This window comes from Rhinoraja longicauda, chromosome 16 (assembly GCF_053455715.1).
Source record: "Rhinoraja longicauda isolate Sanriku21f chromosome 16, sRhiLon1.1, whole genome shotgun sequence".
In the NCBI taxonomy this organism is placed as follows: Eukaryota; Metazoa; Chordata; class Chondrichthyes; order Rajiformes; family Arhynchobatidae; genus Rhinoraja; species Rhinoraja longicauda.
The window spans coordinates 25,174,804-25,194,755 of record NC_135968.1 but is presented as its reverse complement, the minus strand read 5'-3'; the positions used below and the strand labels follow the sequence as shown (position 1 = coordinate 25,194,755).

At 39.2% G+C, this 19,952-nt stretch overlaps 2 protein-coding genes across 2 annotated transcripts in view; one reads left to right on the top strand and one right to left on the bottom strand.

Annotated features, from left to right (window-relative positions):
• The window catches only part of slc18a2 (solute carrier family 18 member 2), a 50,447-nt gene extending 40,693 nt beyond the window's left edge, over window positions 1–9,754 (top strand). Inside the window, exons 15-16 of the mRNA XM_078413440.1 lie at window positions 7,906–8,039; window positions 8,126–9,754. Of these exons, the coding sequence (XP_078269566.1) occupies window positions 7,906–8,039; window positions 8,126–8,239 (248 nt within the window). The 3' untranslated portion in view covers window positions 8,240–9,754. The remainder of the gene's footprint in view (window positions 1–7,905; window positions 8,040–8,125) is intronic.
• Window positions 9,755–16,339: 6,585 nt separating this feature from the next.
• The window catches only part of pdzd8 (PDZ domain containing 8), a 149,393-nt gene continuing 145,780 nt past the window's right edge, over window positions 16,340–19,952 (bottom strand). The window contains exon 5 of the mRNA XM_078413438.1: window positions 16,340–18,644. Within this exon, the coding sequence (XP_078269564.1) occupies window positions 16,489–18,644 (2,156 nt within the window). The 3' untranslated portion in view covers window positions 16,340–16,488. The remainder of the gene's footprint in view (window positions 18,645–19,952) is intronic.

The window sequence follows — 19,952 nt, the reverse complement described above, 5'->3', positions numbered from 1 at the left end:
GAAGGCAAAGCACATAGTAAAAAGCATGGATTTTAATTCCCATTAGTCATTTTAATGAAAGCAAAATAAAAATTGGGATATACATATGGGACTAACTTTTAAAAACTTGTTAACAGAAAAATAGATTAGTTAAAAAAATCTTGCCCTTAAATGTTATTCTGAGGAAACCTGATTCTACACTTGTACAATTCACTTTGCGGGACTTAAGGGGCTGTTGGCAGAAATTACATCTTCGTACATAGTTAAAGATCCAGTTAATCCTGATCAAGCAATGCTTAACATATTGTAATGAGTAAAAAGTTGAAGTACACTTCAAATCTCTGATTATATGTGTGAAGACAATTCACAGGAATTTGGCAGCCTTTAGGCTGCATGTGTAACTGACCAAATGCAGATGGCAGAATCTGCTGGTAATTTAACATCAGAACAATTAAAGTAAGTACAACTGCAAATTCTGTGCACCTCAAAGGGTTTCTGATGAAAGCAATTATCTTCTACCATTGTCAAATATTAAATCAAGCATATTTTAATAGATTCTGCCCATGATGTTCAATCATTATAGGGGAGTAATTAGCAAAATAAACAGCTACAATGCCATATCAGTAAAATGCAAATCTGGGGTTAATAAGCTGTCATGTGTAGTTGTTAGACAGGTGCCTGAATGCTGCATTCTGTCTTGATGTTTGATGATAAAAAATGCATCACTGACCTAGAAACTATGAGGAGATGGCTAATGAAGCTGATTGCTATTGATGGATGACTCATTTCAGAGAAATGCTGAACTGAAGTCTAAATTTTCAGTCAGGAAAGGAATTGAACTCAAGAAGAATCAAGGGGTTAATGTTGACCAATAATGAAGCCACATTTGTAGAAAATGGTGATGTGGTGACAAAAAGTGCAGAGCACATTTGGGACTGAATTGTAGGGAAGACCCAGAGGCAGTGGCAGTCACCTCAGCTCCACCCATTGTTTGCTTCACTTTCCTCCACTTCCACTCCTATGCTCAAATATAACCATATAACCATATAACAACTACAGCACGGAAACAGGCCCGTTCGGCCCTACCAGTCCACACCGACCACTCTCCCTGACCTAGTCTCATCGACCTGCACTCAGACCATAACCCTCTAATCCCCTCTTATCCATATACCTATCCAATTTACTCTTAAATAATAAAATCGAGCCTGCCTCCACCACTTCCACCGGAAGCCCATTCCATACAGCCACCACCCTCTGAGTAAAGAAGTTACCCCTCATGTTACCCCTAAACTTTTGTCCCTCAATTCTGAAGCTATGGCCCCTTGTTGGAATCTTCCCCACTCTCAAAGGGAAAAGCCTACCCACGTCAACTCTGTCCGTCCCTCTCAAAATTTAAAAAACCTCTATCAAGTCCCCACTCAACCTTCTGCGCTCCAAAGAATAAAGACCCAACCTGTTCAACCTCTCTCTGTAGCTTAAGTGCTGAAACCCAGGCACTGTTTGATGATACAAATTACCTGGCCTGGGAAATTGCCGTGATAACAGCAGATTCTCACTGGCTGATTTTGCAGCACTTGCGATCATTTCAGACACAACTAGTAGCAGATGACAGAAACATGTCCCAATTTTACCTGGAAGTGGAGTAATTTTCTGCCATTCTTCTGTTTTGGTTTGGAAAGTACAGCATCTTGGCAGACCAAATATCTCAGGATTACAGTCTTAAAACAATAATATTCCACCACTCACCTTCTGTGTTTGAAAGAATATAAGATGAATTCGGTTTGAAAACAGGAAGTGATTTCACTTCTGATTACTCAAAATATCATTTTGAGAATATCATAATATATATCTGGCACAAACAATATACACTGATGCCAAACGCAGTTCCTGTCAAACTGAGGGAACCATCTTCTTTTCAACCTACAATTCAAAATGTTCCAAAAGCATCTCACCGATATACCTAACTTTAAGTCATTTTTTGCAATTACATTTTAAGTAATATTTATACATCTAAAGAGACAAGCAACTCTATTTCATGCAATTATATCTGAAGGAAATTCTGTTGAAGATCCCAAAAGCTTTTTGGTGGATCACATATCCAATTTAAGTGTCATAGACATTGAAGAGGAACTTGTATGCAAACTGTCCATTGTTAAGCAATGGTGATACAGCTTCGGAAGACTCGTGGTACTATTTTAGATATGGGACAAGGACTGGAAACAGTTTGCGTGAATAAATGCAGTGTAGGCAGGTGCAACTGGAAGTGCCAGTTTTCACAGTGCACCTGGCATTAGGTAACATTTAGACAAGTAGCTGGTGCAATTTTGACAAATATGGGTGGTATAGTGGCACAGGGGGGAGGGGATGAGTGGCACAGTTGGTAGGGCCACTGGCTCACAGTGCCAGAGACTTGGGTTCGATCCTGATGCTGTCTATGGGGAGTTGTCATGATCGCCCTGTGACCGCGCGAGTTTGCTCTGGGTGCTCTGGTTTCCTCCCACATTCCAAAGACGTGGGTTTGCAGGTTAATTTGCCTCTGTAAATTCCCCCTGGTGTGTAGGAAGTGGTTGTGAAGGTGAGATAACAAAACTAGTGCAAATAGGTGATCGATGGCCAGTGTTGACTTGGAGGGCCGAAGGGCTTGTTTCTGTGTTGTAACTCTTAGGTAAACTAAATTAATTGTGCCTCTCCCATTTAATCACAGACCAGCTTCATTTTCCAACAAGGCAGCAATGACTTTCTCAAAAAGTCAATGCCTCCTTTGCAACACTGATTAATAAACCACAATGAATCAATACTGGAACATTATGAAATTTCCCCTCAATAATATTTAATATTACACAGGCAATCAGGTTTCTGGTGAACAAAAGCTGACTGAACACTTGTGCAAACATCACAGATTATAAAACAGGCATTTAGCTATCAATCTCGGCCTCAGTGTTGAGGTCAGAAGATCAAACAGTATCGACTGCTCCACAGGGAAGGAAAGGGAGTAATTACTCTGAAAATGTCTGCTGCTGTTTGCTATCTTCGTGGCCTGGAAAACAGAAAATAAGCAAAACACTGACTGAAAACCACCTTTGTGTAAAATCCTCATTTGCAGTAAATGAGCTCCAATACGTAACTTAGAAATTAAAAGCTGACAAGTTCAAGCCTGCTACACCATACTGTATGCACAATGTTAGTAGCCAATTACATCCATGTGACTTAAAACTCTGATCTAGAATACAGGACTCCAACTCTGTATTAAGATATATGCAATCAAGCATGTAAATATTAGAACATGAATAAGTGCAGGTTGGACAGTTTTAGCAAGAAAATGTCAGCTTGTGTCTAGCTTCTGAGATTTATGTACTGATATATACATTTTCATGCCACATAAGGATAATAGCTCCACAACATGGTTTTCCACATCTTTATATCTTCAATTGACTATGATGGGGAGAAATAAATGTTAACATACATGTGAACATATAAATTAGGAGGAGGTGCCTGTGAAGCCTCTCAAGCCTGCTACACCATTTAATAGGATCAGAACTAATCTGATAGTAATCTTTACATTGCATTCCAGTCCATTCCACTCTAAACCTTGTAACTCTCCACTTCTGCCTAAATCTACCCAAAGGCTCTGCTTTCATCGACTTTTGAGGTAAAGAGTTCCAAAGACTCATGGTCCTCTTGGAAAAAAAGATTTCACCCCATCTCTGTCCTCAATAATTGATCCTTTATTTTTAATCCTGCTTCTGAAGTCTAGCAAAAAAAAGGAAATATCTTCTGCACATGTAGATTGTCAGACTTCTCAGGATCTTAAATGCATCAATTGGGCCACATCCCAGTCTTTTAAATTGCAGTGAATAGAAGTCTAGCCTGACCAACATTTCCTCATGGAACAAGGTGTCCATTGCAGATATTAGTCTAGTCAAGAAAATAACTTCAGATGCTGGTACAAATCGAAGGTATTTATTTCACAAAATGCTGGAGTAACTCAGCAGGTCAGGCAACATCTCAGGAGAGAAGGAATGGGTGATGTTTCGGGTCGAGACCCTTCTTCAGACTGATGTCAGGTGGGCGGGACAAAGGAAGGATACAGGTGGAGACAGAAAGATAGAGGGAGAACTGGGAAGGGGGAGGGGAAGAGAGGGACAGAGGAACTATCTAAAGTTGGAGAAGTCAATGTTCGTACCGCTGGGCTGCAAGCTGCCCAAACGAAATATGAGGTGCTGTTCCTCCAATTTCCGGTGGGCCTCACTATGGCACTGGAGGAGGCCCATGACAGAAAGGTCAGACTGGGAGTGGGAGGGGGAGTTGAAGTGCTCAGCCACCGGGAGATCAGGTTGGTTGAGGCGGACTGAGCAAAGGTGTTGAGGGAAACGATCGCCGAGCCTGCGTTTGGTTTCGCCGATGTAAATAAGTTGACATCTAGAGCAGCGGATGCAATAGATGAGATTGGAGGAGGTGCAGGTGAACCTCTGTCTCACCTGGAAAGACTGTTTGGGTCCTTGGATGGAGTTGAGGGGGGAGGTAAAGGGACAGGTGTTGCATCTCCTGCAGTTGCAGGGGAAAGTGCCTGGAGATGGGGTGGTTTGGGTAAGAAGGGACGAGTGGACCAGGGAGTTACGGAGGGAACGGTCTCTGCGGAACGCAGAAAGGGGATGGGGAGATGTGGCCAGTAGTGGGGTCCCGTTGGAGGTGACGGAAATGTTGGAGAAATCTAGTCAACATTTCTTCAACTGCTTCAGATGTTTTGGCAACTCTTCTTAAATAGACCAGTGCTTTGCATGGTACTCTTAGTATAAGAAAATAACTGCAGATGCTGGTACAAATCGAAGGTATTTGTTCACAAAATGCTGGAGTAACTCAGCAGGTCAGGCAGCATCTCGGGAGAGAAGGAATGGGTGACGTTTCGGGTCGAGACCCTTCTTCAGGTACTCTTGATGAGTTCTTATACTTTTGTATTCAGTTCCCCAAGCAATGAACAACATTCTATTAGTTATACCAATTACTTGCTGAACCTGGATGCTACCCCTCGGTGGATTAATGCACTAGAACATTCAGATCCCTCTGCATCTCACCCCTTTTAGATAATGTATTTCAGATTTTCCCATTATAATCCATTTACAGATCTCCACCCACTCACCCAAGTCATCAATAAATTCCTTTCTAGCCTTCTTATGACCTCTTCACTTACCTATTTACTTTCCTACCTCAAACTTTTCTAATTAGATATTTTACCAACCGTTGGATTCAGTAACATAGATACAAATGGCATCTAGCTGTTGCTTTGGAACAAAGAATTTTCATGTTTTAAAAATGTTGACCATTTAGGATTCTGATTTTAACCTCATCTCAGCTAGACATTTACTTATGGAATTATGAGAATTTTTGTACTTATCAACATGAATATCAGTTTTGGGGAAATCAACACCATTTCAGAAACCTAATAGTATTTTTTATTTCAGAAAATCAATACGATCAAGTAATAATATTTAGATCTCATTAGCAGCAGGGCGAATCTATCCTCAGTGCACATTAAGTATTCTGCTTGTTATTTAAAATGCTAATTGTTTCCATGGGGATTCTTTAGTTTAGTGCCATATGTACTGAGGTAGTGATAAGCTTTTTTTAAATAGGCAATACATGATTACAGTCCAGCTGCTCACAGTGTAGAGATAAAGGATAACGGGAATAATGTTTAATGCAAGATAAAGTCCAGTAAAGTCCAAATAAAGTTAATCCAAGGGTCTCCAACGATGTATATTATGTCAGGACCACTCTCTAGTTGTTGATTGGATGTTTCAGTTCAGTTGCCTACTAACAGCTGGGAAGACACTGTCCCTGACAGTTTTAATTCAGCTGGCTGCTTAACCAGCTCAATATCTTCAGGGTTGCTGGAAGACAGGACTCCTGTTGAACTGATGCTGGATAGGAGCAGGCATTGGGAAAATGGGAATCTGCTGTCCATTCATTATTCTGGCCAAAATAGATTGATTGACTGATTGAAAAATGCAGCATGGAAACAGGCCCTTTGGCCTACCAAATCTATGCAGAACATTAATCATGTATTCACACCAGTTATCTCATTTCTGCTTCCATTCTCTGCACACTAGGGGGAACTTACAGAGGCTAAATAACCTACAAACCTGCTCATATTTGGGATGTGGGAGGAAACCAGAGCACCCAGAGGAAACCCATAGTCACAAGGGGGACTTACAAACTCCACATAGACAGCTTCAAAGTCAAGATTGAACCCAGGTCTCTTGTGCAGCTTTACCAGGTGCGCCATTGTGCCAACCATTAAAGATTTGTGCAAAATTTGATTCTAGCACACACTTTATTCAGTTTAGTTACCAGGTTTTTGCAAATGATCTGTTGCAACAGAAAATCTTTTGGGCAATCATAGTTAATGTAAATATAAAGGTAACAATTACAGAAAGTAATGAACTGGGTCTGTTTAGCAAAAAAAAAAGCCATCTCAATGTTTATTTTAAAAAAATTACAATTTGAAGTTTAAGTCATTGGAGATACAACATGCATCAATTCAATCATTGTATTTAATCAAATATTTAAAAATACTGCAGCATTTCTTATATTTGATGCAGTGAAAGGAGAAATAATTTAATGACTAATTACATCAGTAAGATTTGAACAATGCTTCCAGAGGTGAGAGGCTGGTACCTTCCAACCTAATCCTCGTGGATGTTTTCATATTTTGAATAGGCAAAAAAAGAAAAAAATACAATAGAAAATAGGTGTAAAACTGTACTTGATTTTTTGACAGGTTAGTCTTTGGAGCTATATTTGAAAGATGGAACATAGAAAAGCAGGGAACAAATTTCAAAGCAGAAATCTCTTCAGTGTGTTCAGGAAATATGAAGTGTGGATGAATTATGCACAAAATACTGGGGTCTAATGAACACACCCCCAACTGCAAAAACAAATTGTAGCTTCAAATTCACTCTTCCTTTTACAACATTAGGAAGGATTCTGCTCACAAAATGATAAATGTTATCTGCGTTCAACATAAGATAAGCAACTGACTGTGATGTCATCAGTATGATTAATGAAGAATCAGATTAAAATTAGCAATTAGCATTTCGTGCTTCTAAATTTTTGTAACAACTCTAAATTAATGCTGTGTTTTTATTAATTTACATCCCATAACAATAATAACATTATGTATTTTTAATAGATGTGAGAATGGGTGTACAAAAGATTAATTAAAGAAGTAAACACAATACCAATTTAATGATGTACCCACAATATTTATTTCTCGCTAATTTTCATCTTCTTGACAATTGGTCAGCTAAGTTCATTGGAATTTGAAGTTATGAAATTCTCTGGCTAAAGGCATTCCACGCAATAATTAAATTGGGTTGTGCAAACTCACTACAAAGCCTTTGAAATGTTAAACCGCTTGTTATGACTTTGGTGCTGATGAAATTTGAGGCAATACTGCATTAATAACATCTCAGACAGTTCAATGTTATAATTCCTACCATGCTCATAGTGACAGATCTAAGCTGATTACCATGCGTCAGACATTTAATTTTAAACGAGCACCAAAATTTATTAAACACTGATGAAAAAGTTGATAATGTTAGTTTTCAGAATCTCATCTGATTTTTAATACATAATTTCTCTCCTCTGATGTTTTAGTTTAGAGATGCAGCATGGAAACAGACCCTTCAGCCCAAATTATATAAATCTTAATATTACTTAGATTCTTACCATACTCATGCTGACAGGTGTTAGCTAATCAGCATCATTGTCAATTAAAAAGTTAAACCAGCATCAAAATGTATTGCATACTGAAGTATTTTAAATTTATAATAATTTTAACATTAAAATACTTAAAATTTTAATAATATAAAGTTAACAGCATTGTCGATATTGTGCTGTTTCCCTTATTTATGGATTTTTTTCCAGGCCCTTCAACTGGTGGAGCCATTGCTGAAACAATAGGATTTCCTTGGTTGATGGCAATTATTGGAATCATTGACATACTATATGCTCCACTGTGCTTTTTTCTTCGAAGCCCTCCTGCCAAGGAAGAAAAGATGGTAAGGGAAAACAAATAATTTATCAATACCTACCACTGTTTGCTGAACTCCTGCACACAGTAATACTTGAATTTATTTTATTTTAGGCTATTTTGATGAATGAAAATTGTCCTGTTAAAACCAAAATGTACACAACTCAAGACTACTTTCAGAAAGCTCCTATAATTGATGATGAGGAAGAATCTAGGAGTGATGAATAATTGGAGCCATGCCATTTTCTTTGCACTATTATTTTAATGTATATTCAAGTGTTTTGTGACCTGTCCCATAAATTATTATCTAGTTGAATTATTCTACCATTGAAGCATACCAAAGTTGCAACCTTATTTATCCAGTTTTAGAACTCTTTAGAAATGCAACTAAATGGAGTTTGGGCTAGGGTAAAAAAAAGTTGGTTGAATAAAATTACCAGCAGCCTTATAGAATTGTGATATTTATTTAAATTTGCTAGTCAGAACTATGTTTTCAAAACATTTAATTCTAGACATTATATTTTATATAATCTTGCATTTATTAATGAAGATAGCCTTTGTCTACTTAGTTTTTCCTAATACTAGTGCTCATTGTTCTAAATGTTTTCTTTGAATAAAATAGATATATGATTATAGGTCCCCATATTAGTTGCCAAAAGTAAAGCTCACCAGTTAAATGACAAATTAATAAAAAAATTCCTTCTGCAAAGTTTACAGCTTTAGTTTAGTTTAGAGATGCAGCATGGAAACAGGCCTTTTGGTCCATCAAGTCCACGCTGACCATTGATTGCCCATTCACCCAGTTCTACATTATCCCACTTTTGCACTCACTCCCCACAGACTAGGGCATATTACAGAGCCCAATTAACCTAAAAACCTGCTCATCTTTGGGATGTGGGAGGAAACTGGAGCACCTGGGAGAAAACCATAGTTACCCAGAGAAGGTACTGAATCCAAACCGACAGCATCCGAGGTCAGGGTCTCTCACACTGAGGCAGTAGCTCTGAGGTGCGCCAAAGAACTGCCTATATCTATTGAAGGGTATGGCACATCTTCCCTCCTCCATAAAAAAAGTGAGTTTCATCTGCTGAGACAGTTTGCATTTAATGATGAACTGTGATAATGGTTTCGAGAGAAACAAAAGTTGAAAAATGTTTACTTTGAAAGCAAATGCAACTACTTTTTCTATAAACACGTATCAGTTGTAGGCCACTTTTCAGTCTGTAACAAAACATGTATGTGCCTTCATTATATTTAATATATTTACATGCAATGGATATGTTAGACACCTTTATTGCAACAATTATCCACATAGACTGATCCTGGTGACAATTAAGCTGCAAACACTTTGACGCATAAGTGCATTCAGAATCCATGATTTAAACTACACCAGATGATCTAATTCTGTCAACACCATTCATGAATACGTAAAAGTAGGCATTCATAAATGTCATACTGCAACCGTGACAAATCACTAAGTTTATGGTAAATACAACATATCCTGTGAATGCAAATATAATGACTGTCCACAGCCAAATTGGACATTTGGTCGCTTTGTGTACTGTAACAGATGGGCAAATACAAATATAAAGGTGGACAGCACATCTCTGTTGATCAATAAGTGGGCTTGTTAATCTGCAGTCAGATGTGTGTCTGTGTATATGTGTGGACGTCTGTGAATGCGTGTACGTCTGTGAATGCGTGTACTTTTGCTTCCTGGACAAATATCAGTAATAAAGATATCCTGAGTAAAATGGCTCTATCTACTTAATTTATCTGCTATTCAGAATTAGATAACCCCTTGAAATCTATTTTAAGGCATTTATTTGGAAAATATTCCAAAAACCTTTACTTCACAATATTTTCTTATCACAAATGCCAGAGTCATTAGAGCCAAATGAGACAGAGAAAACAGCTAGCATATCGAGCCTGTCCCATGTTGTTATGTTGCTGTTACACATCATGACTTTCAATTCTCTCGTTGAGAATTACTTATTCTCTTGGGAGAGGCTAAAATCAATTGAGAAAAAGGAAAACATAGACTTAGTTCATGACAAATACATTTTTCAGTTACCTTTTGGCCCACAAATACTGATAAAGATGAGATTCAGGAATCCTTGATAAACATTGCCTGTGTTTTTGATGCACAGTGATATTAATGTTGTACTGGAACTCACCTAGTTCTCTTTGGTACAATTCAGTGCATTATGTCGGATATGTTATACAGCAAAGCTCACTTAGGTTGTAAAATATCTATAAGGAATGTTTGATGAATTTATCAAGAATTTCTCTCAAGTTTCAGCAAAAACACCTGGTAATTTATTTTAAATAGATTAAGATTTTACTAAAACAGCAGATAAGGAATTAAATGTTTGCTTGCCACCTCAAGACTTTGAAAATACCCTGAATCATAATGGTCAGTACGATTCATCTTAATCAAGGGTTTTGACCCAAAATGTCAACAAATCCTTTTCTGAAGTAAGGTGCTTAACTTTCCAGCAGATTGTTTTTATGCTTACTAGTCTGGGCTGGATTCATAGATTGGGTAAAGGTGCTACAATTGATCTTGGGAAGGGAAAATGTTGCCTACTTATTATCAACATTGATTCTTTGGAGTGTGCATGAGTTATCAACAGACGGCTGGATCAAACAAATTCATCGTTGAATAGCCTGTTCACATCCATCAATGTTGCCAAATGGTCAGCCAGATGAGACACCAAAGGGGTGCTTCCACCATTCCAATTTTGTAGCAGTTAATGGCTGCTTAAATTGGGGCAAGATGGTTAGGGAGTGTCCCTCGGTGAGTTTGTGGCATTTGGGAGCAAGCCTCATCATGGGAGGGAATATGCAATTAGCATCTGGAGTGTGGAAGACTGGTCAGGGAATGAAGGAGAGCAGAAGATTGGATAATACAGTGAGTGGGCCTGAGAGATGAAAGAAGTTAATGAGAGGGAAGACGTGAGAGAAGAGGAAAAGAGAGGTGGAAGGAAAAGGACCCGAGAAGATGGGAGCAAGTTCAGTATGTGCTGAGAGGAAGGGTGTGTGAAAGCACTGGGTTGAAAAGGAAAGGTTCTGGGCCATGCGATGGAGAAGTATGGGATATGGAGTTGGGTGAAGGGGGTTGGAGCTGAGGAAATGGTGGCTGATAAGGGAAAGGCTGCTGACAGGGATTGTGTGGGTACAATGTGGAGACAGCTTGGTGGTAAGAGAAAGGGGCTGTGTGGGTGACTGTTGAATCGTGAGGGCAATTTGGGAGGGGACTGAAGGGATGGGAAACTAAGAGAAGTTAACTAAGAGAAGTTACTCCTTCAGTATCAACCAGACCCTGCTATTTTTAACCATCATGGTTAAAAATAGCAGGGTCTGGTTGATACTGAAGGAGTGAAGAGATTGCATACGATACGATACAACTTTATTTATCCCAGGAGGGAAATTGATCTGCCAACAGTCATTAATCACATAATACATTAAATTAAAGTGATGAGTAGGATTGGGGATGTGCAAAGATTGGGTGGGGGGGAGTCAGTCTACCCCACGACAGGAGGGGGAGTTGTAATTTGATAGCTGCAGGAAAGGATCTCCTGTGGACTTTCCATCTCCTTGCGGGGGCTGTGCGGGTCGGTCGCCTCGGTAGGGGTCGAGTTGTCTGTATGTGGGAGGGGCATGGGGGAAGAGAGAGGGGAAGTTTTTTTGCCTCCATCACAGTGAGGGGGTGTTTGGAGTCACTGTGATGGATGTTTGTGTTGGGGTTGTGTCTTGTTTTTTTTTGTACCTCTGGCTAAGTAATCTCGTTCTGTACGAATGACAAATAAAGCTATTTTGGATTTGGATTCTGTACTGCAAAGGATCTCCTGTGGCATTCTGTACTGCATCTGAGGGAGAGAAACCACGAGGAGGTGGGCAAGAGCTTGAAAGTGTGTGATCAGACTATGTGTGGTGCATGTAAATGCTGCTGTTTGCCAACTTTGAGAAAGGTCTCAAACAGTCTAGGACCTCTTTGCTATTGGGCTAAGAGTCTGACCACCTTGCATCAAAGATTATGCACAAGCAAATTACATTCTTTAAAAAATGGATCTGAATTCATCTTGGGCTGAACCCTAGAATGCATATTCTAAGGTGCAGATGAGTGCAGTGAAGGACATTGATTTTAAAAAGTACGTCTACACTGATGAGCCAAAACATTATGACCACCTGCCTAATATGCCTTTGTTGCCCTCGCGCATTGATGAGCCTTGGGCGCCCAACACCCTGTCGCCGGTTTGTGGTTTGTCCCTCCTCGGACCTCTGTTGATAGGTACTCTCCACTGCTGGTAGGTACTCACCACTGCTGACCGGGAGCACCCCACATGCCTTGCCGTTTCAAAGATGCTCTGACCCAGTCATCTGGCCATAACAATTTAGCCCTTGTCAAAGTCGCTCAGGTCTTTACTCCTGCCATTTCTCCTGCATCCAACACATCAACTTCAAGAACTGACTGTTTACTGGCTGCCTAATATTTCCCACCCCTTGACAGGTGCCATTGTCAACATAATCAATGTTATTCACTTCATCTGTCGGTGGTCATAATGTTTTGGCTCATTGGTGTATATCATGAGGAGAATATAAAGTATTCTCATCCAAACCAAGTTACTCATATTTTATTTCAGCTGCAAATTTTAGGATGTATAGACCAAGTGGACCCGTTGGGCCCAAACCTCTCCTGCATTGGTGCAGCACCCTCTCCTCCTCCTCTCCCCTCTCTCCCTCCCTCCTCCCCGTCTATTCCCCCCACTCCATCCCACTCAACCCCCCTTATCCTCCTTCCTCCCCCCCTAGGAGATAGATTTAAACTTTAAAATCTGAATAATTAAAAAAATATAACCGATTTCAATGAAACATCTTCCATTAGCACCAAAGGGACGTTGGTGAGTAAGGTGGGCCTAAAATTGTCGCGCTATCTTGTACCGTTTTGGCTGTAGTTCAAGAACAAACAAACAAAGAAATTAGAGTTTTAGTTTATAGATGATTAATTGCTCAATATAATCATTTTAACTAACTCTGGGGATGTGAAAACTAACATGTAAACTTCAAAAAAGTTATTAAAGAAGGAATATAGGACACATGCAGCTAGTCAGATTTTGACAATCGTCATAATTGAGTTTTTAAGTTGTGAATGAATATTCAAGAAAAATCAGTTACATTTCTCTTTATGTGTGACAACTAAGCACATTAAATTATTAATCATAACTGAAAATTATTTCCTATTTGTGCTGTCCTTTATATTTAGAGAAAAGCTTGCATTCATATAGCAACTTTCATGTCACTTTCCGAAGTGCTCTACATCCAATGAAACTGAAGTTATTGTTGTAAGAATGGTGTCAACACACACTAAACAGAAACAGGATGTGATAATGATCCATTACACATTAAAAAAAATATGTATAGAAGGATTGATTGGGGGATAAATGCAAGAAAGGAGATAATGCACAAATTATCCATGGGATGATCTACGACCATCTGGGCAGAGTTGCCCTCGTTTTAAAGGCTTAATAAAAAGACGGCACATCTCATAGCGAAGCACTACCTTAAAAATGTCCTGATGTATCAGTTTAGATTTTGTGCTGCCATCTCTGTAACTTGAACCCATAACCTCAGACCCAGAGCGCTATTAAATCGGCGACCAGATTCCCTTGTTGAAATTGCATCTTTCGGCTACAAAATTGGCCTTTAAATAATATTTAGTTTTCTAATTATGTGGTTATTGTAAAAATATTTCAGAAAGGTAGTATTTGTGTAACAGCTAACAATAAACCTGTTCAAATGCTACCATTTTTTGCAATGGAAGTAATATTATGGGCAGGATGCATTAGCTTTTCAAAGTGTTCAGGTTCACATCCAGGTCAGACTGATAGGAGTGATGGCTTTTTCCAGATGGCATGAAATAAATTGAGATGGTTTCAAGTTACTTCACAAGATTGAGTCCAATTTGTCAATTCTATCTGAAGGCCACTGGAAAACTGTGGGACAATGAGACTAGTATAGTTACCCTTCTCAGGCTGAGATTGATGTATGGTTGGTACTGGAGGGCTTTATTTTATACTAGACCAAGTGGACCCGTTGGGCCCAAACCTCTCCTGCATGGGTGCAGTACCTCCCCCGCTCCCTCCACCCCCTCCCCTCCCTTCCACTCCATCCCCCTCAACCCCCCTTATCCTCCCTCCTCCCCTCCCCCCCAACCCCCTTACTCTCCCTTATCCTCCCTCCTCCTCCCCCTCCCTCCCTCCATCCCCATCCTCCCTAGAAGATAGATTTAAACTTTAAAATTTGAATAGCTTTTAAAAATATAACATCAATTTCAATGAAACTTCTTCCATTAGCACCAAAGGAGTGACGGTGAGTAAGGCGGGCCTAAAATTGTCACGCTATCGTGTACAGTTTTGGCTGTAGTTCAGGAACAAACAAACAAACAAACAAACGAGTTTTAGCATATAGATTTTACTGCTGAATCTTGCTCTCTCAATGAAAAGTATTTTCCCCAGCATCTGATTCTTACAGCAGAGGCAGTAATTCAGCCTGTAGAATCCATGAAAGCCACCAGCAGTGTGATCTGTTTAGTCCCATTCACTCTTTCCTAATTTCTTTGTAGCCTTGGGACGTATTTTCTCACTTTTGTGCTCATCAATACGACTGATTCTTTTTTAAATACCCACCTACGCAAATACAAGGGTTGAGGCTCAAGGGGACGAGGCTGTTCATTATATAGCAGAGAAAGCAGAGAGATTGAACTCTTTCTACTGGTGGATGGGTAATTAAAGGACACGGATTCAGGATTAATATCAAAATTGCTGGCCTAGAGATAGAGAAATCTATTTCCACAGTACATCACTGACCCGGAATTCAAAGTCAGTGGTGACCATTTCACACCTTTCTGAAGCAGACATTCCTCCCAGTAGGAAATTCAAGAAACTACTGCGAGGTTTCCTCAGTAGCAAGGACCTGCCCTGTGAAAGAGCCAACATGGCAACTAGTGGACTAACCAAAGTCACCTGCCTGAAATGTGAAAATATTTAACAGCCAGCTAAGCCATGCCCACTTGCTCTGCTGGAAATGTCAAAGTCAATATTAATTCAGAAATTTCTGAAACATTCCAAAATATTCAGAGGCATATAGAAACATTTGTACATTTCAAAACCAAGAAACTAAAGACATATATTTTCTAAATCAAAAGTTTAAAAAACCTATCATTACATCCAATCAATGTACAGATACTGCACCTGTGCAATATGGGTAATGTTATGTACATGCAATTCTTCAGTATTTAGTCTGGTTTGTAAAACATATTAATGGTGTGAAATAAAAAACCCTTCTTTTCGGCCTTGCTATATTTGGAAAAACTATTTTCTTCCAAACTCAGGTGTAAATATATTTACCTACACATTGGAAATATGAATACCTTTTGTTAAGTGCAATGCTTCAGAGTTGTCAATTCAGTACATGACCTTCTGGTCAAATATATGAAAATTACAAATATAGATGCAATTAAATAAGGTTACAAAAGAAACCCCAACAATTTTGCATTATTGTATTTATTGGGGCAGTGTTAAAGTTCTAGACACCCAACTCTCCATTCTGCTGAGGTGGTGGTTGGGATGGGGTTGGGGTCAGGGTGGATGAAGTGGGAGTTGGGAAGGGGAGGGGTTTACTAGCAGAACACAGAAGTTCGCTTATTAAACAAAATCAAATTGACACCCCTCAAATAATTAGCAATATTTTTCTCGGCTTTCACTATTAATTATTCTACTTGTGTAAAGATTACTACTTGGCAAAATGAATCATGTCACATTCTATCAAAATTTACCCCACACCCTCCCTTCCACATCCTCACCATTCTGCAGAGAAAACAAGCTGGATGCTTCACTATGTAACACGTACATAAATATTAATTAAATAGCCATGTCTTGATAATATACATTACAGCTTCATTAAAGATGAGAATGTCAGTGCATTTCTTGCACTCCTTGCACAAGCATTTCAGAGTTCCAGAGCAGTCATCTTTTAAATTCATAAAGAAATAAAACATACCAAAGAAAACCCAGCTTTACTTTCAATAAATACAAAAAGCTCACCACAGTTTACTATATTGATACAGGTTTGGCAAAGAAACATCTACATAACAAACAAAGAATATAAAGGATTAGACGTTTTAACATGATTGAATTCCGAAACCTGGTCCCAGAAGAGACTTTACATCAACCTTCCTGGCCTACTGTGGACTTAACCACATATCATATCACCATGAATTTACATAGATGTGGAACCAAAAACTTTGGTGGGAAGGGAAATCCTAAATTGATCTGGCCGTTGTTTATTGACACAATAGTCACATTAACAGCCAGATTCGCAAGAGAGAATACAGTTGCATAATCGCACAGAAGCAAAAGAAAAGTTAACGAAATAGTAAATATTTCTACTACAAATATGGGGAAAATGAATTAAAGTCAAGAAATAGATTCAGTTTCATCGATAGTTTGCTCATTTGATTCTTCAATAAGTGGTTGCACATCTGCCTGACTGCCAACATCAATATCATCTGTTGTTAGGGATAAGATGTCATCTGTAAGCTTTGAGACTTTTTTTGCCTGTTGTTCAGAAGATGCAAAATCGCTAATTTCTAAATCATCGATCCCTGCTTTGTAGTGGATTGTGAGCAGTGTAAGGGCTTGGAGTCGTTCAATTGACTTTGAAATGGCAGCAGACAGATGACATTTCTTTTTCGGATCTGTGCAGTCCTTTTCTTCTTTCTGCAGAGTATAATTCTGTTCCAGTTCCAGCTCTATTTCATTCTGTAGCTTTTCTGACATCAAGTACAATTTTTGAAATCGTTCATCGGCTGGTAATCCACGATACAGGTCTCGACCAATCTCTTTTACAGCAATCAATACACTATCGTCGAGACCACCGTCTTTCTTCACTGATAACTTGCTACCCGTGGATGAAGCCCCCCGTTTGGATGGACTACAGGCACTGTACGTCTCTGTGTCACTGCTTTCATTGTCTGATGTGTTTGGAGTTTGTTTGGGTGAAGGCTCCACCAAATCGACACTGGGATCCGCAGGTCGAGCTCTTTGTCCTGGTCTCAGGTTCAACAAACGTGAGCTGGTATTGATGATATGTCGCGTTAACCCTGTGGACCTGTTGAAGGACGGCTTGGCTTCCAAATCAACTCTTCTCTCTGTGAGAACTGGAAGGGGTACTTCTGCCAGACATTTATCCTGACACTTTTTATGACACACATATGCACAGTTCATGCACTGAGAAGCAGCTTTGGTCCAGACTTTCTTTTTACAGTAATCACACCAGGTTGGATTCTGAAACTGAGTATCTTGGAAATTGTGCTTATTGTCCATACACGATGGATCAGTTTCCTCCTTAATGATGACAGGAATATCCTCCTGTGCATTATCTTCCTTTTCCCTTTCTATTTGAATGCTAGAATTTTCTGTATCACCCTCCTTTAGATAGGTAAAATTCAGTGTAATGTCACCATAGCACAGTTTCTCATTGAATCCCTTATGAGTGCTTAGATTTCGTAATGCAGTTCTACTGACAACAGCTTTTGGTTCAGGAGCATTAAGCCGAAAGGTTGTCTGAAACTCCATTGATGCAGTGCAAAGACATTCCATGGCTATCTCTTCAAGTTTTATACTTGCATGGCCTAAACACATGAGTTCACCTGATTTAAAAGGTTCTTTACACCACACGGCAACGTTGATGTATCTGTGGCGTCCTTCAACATCAAACACGCATGTTGCCTTGTTCCATTTCACAAATCTCTTGCGATAGAGTATCTCCGGTGACTGCCAGATTTTATTCCCTTCTGCTCCATCGCGCACTCTGCAGGTAGTTTCTGGTAATTTCTCCTTGGAATCTTGTTTACCAGCTGTTGGCCTGGACTGAGATGCTTCTTCCAACTGATCTAGATTTTTACTGACACTTTTTTCAATACTTTTCTCTGCACTATTGGTGGATGCTGCCGATTTATCAAGTTTTTCTGTAGCTGTGTCTGCAGATTCAGGCAGGTTCTGGGATTCAGAAGCAGCTGAAATTAGCTTTATCTGGGGCCTTGGGGGCACTGGAGGTTTATTTGTGGATCCTAATGCTGGCTTACTTGGCTGCTGTGCTCCATCAGGGACATCTAAACACTTTGGCTGGACAAACTTAACTGCATCTTTTTGCTGTGATTTCAGGGGAATCTGGTAATTCCCCAGATTTAATTTACGATTCAGAATGGGGGATATGGTTCCTAGTGGCTTTGTGGCAAGTGTAGTTACTGAACGCTTTGGACTTAGATTAGATGGTGCAAAATCCTCCTTTACGATTATGAGCGGTGGTTTGATTTCAGGACATACTAATTCTTCGAATTCAGAATCTAAGTCTTTACCGTCAACATTGTCTAAAATCCCATCATCATCAAATGCATGTTGTCCAAACTGTGCACCAAACCCAGTGTCCTCAAGCTGCCCACAGTTCTCCTGGAGTGAGCCACATTGTTGATTCTGATGTCCACCAACAGGTCTTTCGTAATAAACCAATACTTTGTCACCAGCTTGCTTTATAAGCTTCAAAACATGTACAGACGATGTCACCTTGGTTCCTGTTGATAAATTAAACAGATATCAGGAAAAAATATTCAAAAAAGATGTACTGTTTTTGCCATTTTTGTTTCAACTATGCGCTTGTATTGTACAAGCTGCATAAATTAAGATTATGCTATTACAGCTGCATTCACAATTTTATTCATTTTTATACCATGAATTCTCAGTGGCACATTTCCTACAAATCATCAACTTTCTCCTCTCCTGCCAAGGAGCATTTTTCTTCATCTTATTTTTGCAATGAGTCCTGAGACCGCGCAAGTGCAGGCAAAAGCTGCTGAATATTAACACACAGAAGTTTAAATCCATCACTTCATTTGCCAAAAACCTTATCATCACATATCATTATTTATCATTCATTTACAAACTCAAAGTAAATATCGTTTTTATTAAAGAGCGGAATTTTTTACTTCAAAATATAATTTATTCATCTGCAAGTATTGTCAAGTAGAACAGAGTGTAGGAGGAACGGCAGTGGAGGGGGGAAGAAGCAGAGTGGACAGAGTGAAAGTAGTTCTGCTATGTATTTAATTTCATATGGACAGGATTAGTTGTACTTATGTCAATTGAGAGTTATATAAAAAGTTAAAACAATCATCAGTGCTGTAAAACTGTTCTGGATCCCCATTCTTGGCAGTAAATTGAAAATATATGAACATTCTATCTAATGTTTTTGCAAAAAGAATGAAAACTACCATCAATTTGTTGTGCTTTTTCTTTACACTGCTCTTTAAAATTTAAATAATTTTCTTGTAAACACCTTTTTTATTGCATGTTTGGATACATAACAACACTAAGCTCTGATCTTACAGAACAAAGTGTATCTGATCATAGCCAGTCTCCAAAATGAATGGGTACCATAATAGAACGTTTGTTAAACGAATCAGTATGAAATTCCTCAGCAAACGAAAGGTAAACAGACTGCACAAGATCAAAACTCAATCTTGTTAATACAAGTTTGCATACATATTACGCGTACTAAAAAAGTATCCACCGGAATCCAAGGACGTCCTTGGTATTGAGGCAGTGCAGCGTAGGTTCACGAGGTTAATCCCTGGGATGGCGGAATTGTCATATGAGGAAAGATTGGAAAGACTGAGCTTGTATTCACTGGAGTTTAGAAGGCTGAGAGGGGATCTTACAGAGACGTATAAAATTATAAAAGGATTGGACAAGCTGGATGCAGGAAAAATGTTCCCAATATTGGGGGAGTTCAGAACCAGGGGCCACAGTCTAAGAATAAAGGGGAGGCCATTTAAAACTGAGGTGAGAAGAAACTTTTTCACCCAGAGAGTTGTGAATTTGTG